Source organism: Corvus brachyrhynchos, unplaced genomic scaffold, assembly GCF_000691975.1.
Source record: "Corvus brachyrhynchos isolate BGI_N302 unplaced genomic scaffold, ASM69197v1 scaffold19, whole genome shotgun sequence".
Taxonomy (NCBI): domain Eukaryota; kingdom Metazoa; phylum Chordata; class Aves; order Passeriformes; family Corvidae; genus Corvus; species Corvus brachyrhynchos.
The window spans coordinates 2,806,340-2,811,745 of NW_008246061.1; the positions used below are offsets into that span (position 1 = coordinate 2,806,340).

General features: G+C 53.3%; 1 protein-coding gene across 1 annotated transcript; it reads right to left on the reverse strand.

Moving 5' to 3' along the window:
• Positions 1 to 658: 658 nt before the first annotated feature.
• On the reverse strand, positions 659 to 5,379 carry LOC103623822 (reticulon-4 receptor). Its single transcript, XM_017746549.1, has one exon. It carries the CDS (start codon positions 2,477 to 2,479, stop codon positions 1,277 to 1,279), a length of 1,203 nt encoding a protein of 400 aa, XP_017602038.1. The 5' UTR covers positions 2,480 to 5,379; the 3' UTR covers positions 659 to 1,276.
• Positions 5,380 to 5,406: the final 27 nt, after the last annotated feature.

A 5,406-nucleotide genomic window follows, 5' to 3' on the forward strand; every position in this document is an offset into this window, starting at 1 on the left:
GCCTCCTGATAAGCTCTGTGCCCAGCCCTTCCTAGCCTGGCCCAGGAGGTGGCTGCAGTGCCAGGAGGACACAGCCATGTCCACTTTATGGCCCACTGGGTCCTATGGGGTGGCATCCACTGTATGTGGACAGCAATGGTTTATTCCTTCAGCATCCCAAGGTGACCCTGGAGATGAAGCCACTGGCATGGTGACCCCAAGGATGGACACCTGAGCTGCCAGGCTGGGAGCTGTGTTTTTGAGGAGATACCTCCCCATTTCCTAAATCCCAGTGCTGCTCCACTCGGGATCTACCACAGAGCTGAGCCCATCTGTGAAGAGCCGGAGAAAAATGGCCCTGCCCAAATCTTGGGATTGTTGCTGACATTCCTCTACCCCAGCTCTGAGGGGCTGGGCCAATATTTCCTGCTCTTCTGAGCATCCTGGAATCTGAATGATGCCAGGAGAAGGTGGGACAGTTTGAAGAGAAACAGGAGCATGAGCAGGGCATTTTCACACGACCAAACCCTTTGCTGGCACCAGTTAAAGGTTGCATAACCATCCAAAAATGCCTTATTTATCACTGTGGTGTTAAATGCTCAGATCACACTTCACATCCCTTTAAATTTTCAGCTTTTGAGCTGCTCCGAGTCCTTCACCCCTCGCAGATGACAAGCACTTAGGAAAAAGAAATCTTTATTTTATAGGTTTTTTGTATACTTGTACACAAGTAAAATAAAATGCATATCTATATATACTGCAATCTTGTGGAGGGGCAGGCAGCATTCTTTAACAAATGCTGCCCGTAAACATGGAAGGATGGAATGGAGATGGAAAAACTGCAAGAGTCATCAACATAGGATTAAAACAGCATAAAATCCATTACCTCTGCAAATGGGAACCTGCAACATTGTTCAGTGTGATGGTGAGTTACAAACAGATTTTGGACATTCTTTTCAGAGCATTTCTTACACTTCTTTTTTTTTTTTTTTCCTGTAAATAAACCATATTTCTTTACCATCTGCTGTAGCAAAAGCTGCTTTGTGGGCAAGTGCAGTTCCGAAGACCAAAGGTATAATTCACAGGTTTCAGGACAAATAAATTATGTACATCTCAGTATTTGTCTTTTTGTTTTGTTTGTTTGTTTGTTTGTTTGTTTTAATAAAGGCATCCAGTTAAGTTTTGTGTAACAAAGCTTTCTCAGGGTGGATGGGAGTCCTGCTTTTGTTTGCAACATTTATGGAGGTCAGCAAAAGTCGAGTATTAAAGTGTCATCAACCCAGGAAAAGAGTTAATTTTAGCAGAACAACAGTAAGCTCCACAGCAAGGGGGGGATCAAAAGGCTTAGGCTGAGCTGTAACGTGGAGCTGTTCCCCTGCTGGGTGAGGCGGCACTGGGCCTTTGATCTGTTCTTTTTAGAGCAGCCCTGCCTCTTTTTGGTTGGGACTGTGGAAGGTTCAATGGGCTCTAGAAATTCGGGTCTCAACTTGGTCAAAGGAGGGTCTACAATGCTGGGGAAGGTCCCAAAGGGGGAATCGTTTATCTGCTTGTTGCTGCCGTTTTTGGAAGGGTCCGTCTCCATGTACTTGGGCCTGGACATGTTCTCCTTCTCCTTGAGGTGGTTGTTGGACGAGCGGCTGCTGTGGGAGGAGGGCCCTGCCTTGCCTTTAGCTTCGTAAATAAAAGACTTGTCCATCTCAGGCTGGCAGCACTTGGAGGAGCCGTCGTGGGAGCCCAGCGGGGGGAGCCCCGTCGGGAGTTTCCCCGACCTGGTTTTGGTGCTAAAAACGCTGGTGCGGATCTGGTTGAAGGAGTCCACGCAGCCATCCAGGTCGGAGCTCTGCAGCCGCTTGAGGTCCCGCCCTGCCAGGCGAGGGGGCAGGTGGCACTCCAGCTCCGAGGAGGAGCCCTTGAACTGCTTAAACCAATTCCAGAGTGAGCGGGCCTGGCAGTCACAGATCCACTGGTTGCCGTTGAGGCGCAGGTACTGCAGGGACACCAGGGGGGCCATGGTGTCCCCCGTGAGCACGGTCAGGTTGTTGTTGAACAGGTACAAGGTCATCACCTTCCCCAGGTCGTGGAAGGCGCGCCGGTGCACCAGGCTCACCCTGTTCTGGTGCAGCAGCAGCCGGTCGAGGTTGATCAGCCCGCGGAAGACGTTCTCCGACAAGCTCTTGATTTTGTTCCCGTGCAAGAACAGGTACGTGAGGTTCGCCAGGTCGATGAAGGTGTCGTCCAGCAGGATCTGGAGGTTATTATCCTGAAGGTAGAGGTACTGCAAGGAGAACAACCCTCGGAAAAGCCCCGTGGAGAGCTCCAGGAGCCCGCAGCGGTCCAGGTGCAGGGTGTGGAGGTGCACGAGCCCCCGGAAGGTGACGGGGTTGATGGATTTCAGGTTTGTGTTGTCGCTGAGGTCCAGCTCCTCCAGTTTGGTGAGCCCGTAGAAGGCCCCAGGCTCGATGAGGCTGATGTTGTTGGAGTGGATCCACAGGATGGTCATGTTGCGGCAGGAGGTGAAGCTGGTGGCCCTCACCAGGGTGATCCGGTTGTTGTGCAGGAAGATGCGCTGGCTCTGGATGGGGATCTCCGTGGGGATCGCTGTCAGCCCCTGCTGCTGGCAGCTGATGGTGATCTTGGGTTCACTGTAGCATACACACGCCCCGGGGCAGGACTCCACTTCTGATGGGATGTTCAAGCAAAGCACCAAAATCAGCAGTTTGCTTCCTGAGGAATGACAAGAAAAGGGTGGGAATTAGGCAGGGTCATGGAGAGAGCTTCTCCTTGCAGAGGAGCCTGCAGTCCCCCTCTGAATGCGGCACCACCAACCACAACCAGATGCCAGGGCAGCCAGCGATTAAAAGGTAGGATTAAAAATGGGATCCTACCACTCAACTCAAAAGCTTAAATCAATGTACACTTGTAGAGATGGAGTCTGAGTGTCTCCTCTGCCCTGCACCCTCGGGACATGAAAGAGAGGGATCAGCACTTGGATTTGCACATCCAACACCAGCCCTATTCCCAAGATCTTACCTGAGCAAAGGGACTGAATTTTAGGGCATTTCCCTCTGCCATGGGCACACCTGGCACAGCTCAGCCCCTGGAAAAGCACCTGGGATGGACCAGGAAACTCCAAATCCCATCCCAGCACTGCCACCAGCTCCTCGCCTTGCAAGGTCACAGAACAACTCTTCCAAACAAGCAGGTGTCCCCACACTGCTCTCAAAACAGAACTGTGGCTTTCCACAAATAATTTTGGATGGATTTGATCTTCCTGGGAGAAATAACTGTGAGACATTCCCAGAATAACTTTCAGGTCAGACCTGCCTGGAGAAGTCTCAGGGCCAAGAGGATCCTTTCCTTCTCCTGCTCAAACTTTCAGACACATATTCCTGCTTCCTCTCTCCCCATTTGTTTTTTCTTTGAACCTGTGCAGCCATGGAGGAAGAGGAGGAAACAGCAGGATCTTCCATGGTGCTGTTGTAGGAGAAAGGCACATGGCAGGCTTCATTCAGGGATCCCCCCCAAGTGTGCCAGGCAGGAACAGATTCCATGTGTCCCAAGCGTGCAGGCAGCCCCATGGGGCTGGAAAACTCCTGAGAGGAACAATTTTTCCTGGTGATGCCCACCTGCTTCCCCAGGAGCTGGGCTGCACTGGAATCACAAGGAAGCATTTTGGTTCACCAAATTCCCCAGCTGGGGAGCTGGGAATGAGCCTGGAGGGAGGGAAGGGATGGACAGAGCAGCAGCTGCTGCTCTTTCTTCTCCAAAGGGACCTCGAGGGTCCCTGAAGCTCCTGCGGAGACACCTGAGGAGAGCCAGGCTGTTCCCTGCTCCCGGTGGGGAAGGGAAGCAGTGCCAGCAGTGCTTTCCCAGCAATTAGCAGTCAGTAATTAGTCTGATTCCTCCGAAAGGGAGCTGAAATGAATGGGCAGCAGCCGGAGAAGCGGGGGGCTCCATTTGGGAATGCCACGTGTGAGCAGGGACACCGTGTCCCCTTCCCAGCTCCTCACAGCACCTCTGGCAAAGGGACGCGGCCTCCCCCAGGCTGGGAGTCTCCAGCCCAGGGACAAGAGTAGCTTTGCCTCTCTTGTGGGAGGGTTTTTCCTCCTCTGAACCACTCAAAACTTCGTTCAGGGATGTTGATGCCTCATTACAAAGAAAGGTGGAAAAGAAGAGTTCAAAAAGCCGGACAGGAGAGCCCAGCGGTGCAGAATGGGATGAACTGGGGAGACTGGAGCTGCATCCAGCCTTGCAAATTCCCGAGGGGGAACCCAAAGGCAAAACCTGCTCCTCCCTTAGAGCCTGGCAGGTGCTCATGTGGCCAATGAAACCACATCAAACACCAACAATAACAGATTAAATCACACGGAAACCTCGCCAAATGTTTACTGCAGGAATAACAATTGGAAAAGCTGAGGTGGGAAAGTCTCTTTCCTGCAAGAACAGGCCGGGATCCCAGGTGTGGGTGTCGGCCTGGTCAAAACGATTCCCCGTGTGCAGTTAATAAAGCTGGTGTGATCCAACAGTCCCATACAGGCAGGAGGCTCCCATATATCATATTCCACGAGGGATAAAAACCCCAGCTCAGCATGCAGAGATAATTGGGGGCTGATGTTATCAGCTGCTGAGCCGCCCTGCAAGGCAGAGTTTGAGCGCAGTGTTGTGACACATTTTGGCTGCCTTGTCATGTTTTGACGTGTCACGTCCCATTGCAGGAAGCACAGTAACACGAGACAGCTGAAGTTCCCCGCTGGAGCCGTGGCACACCAAGAGCAGCCTCCTGGGAAATTAAAACAGTGCTGGCGACTCTCCGGCCATCCCTCTGCAGCTGATAATGAAACCCCGTGGGCAGGGAAATGGGACTTTCTGGAGCCTCTCTCTTCAGCTCTGTGACTGGGGTGATGGGGATGGGGTGACACCGGAGCAGTGGGAGTCACCTCATTATGCAACACCTCCCACTCCAGCAAAACAGCTCGGACTGGGACACTGTCCCCAGCTGTCCCCAGCTGCTCCTCCCTGCCATGGCCTGGGGCAAATCCAGCCACAGCCCGGGTGCATCCCACAGGCCTTAGGAATACATGGAAACAGCGGTGGGACTGCAAAGAGGAACCGCAGTGATGCCATCCCTGTCCCAGCTCCAGCCAAGGGCACGATAAATCCATGTAAATCCATGTATACACGGGGAGAGAGGAGAGGACAGGAGGCAGCTGGCAGAGGATGAGCCATGAGCATCACCCTGCCCGGTGCCACCCATCCTGGCAGCTGAGCGCACACGGGTGATCCACAGGATCTCTCTTCCCATGGGAAGCTCCCGGGCCGGCAGCAGGGTCCTGTCCCAGCTCCTGGGTGTGCCCAGAGCCGGAGCACTGCGGCTCCTGGCTGGCACAGAGGAGCAGCAGGGAAGGGGCACATCCTGCTCCCCTCCCA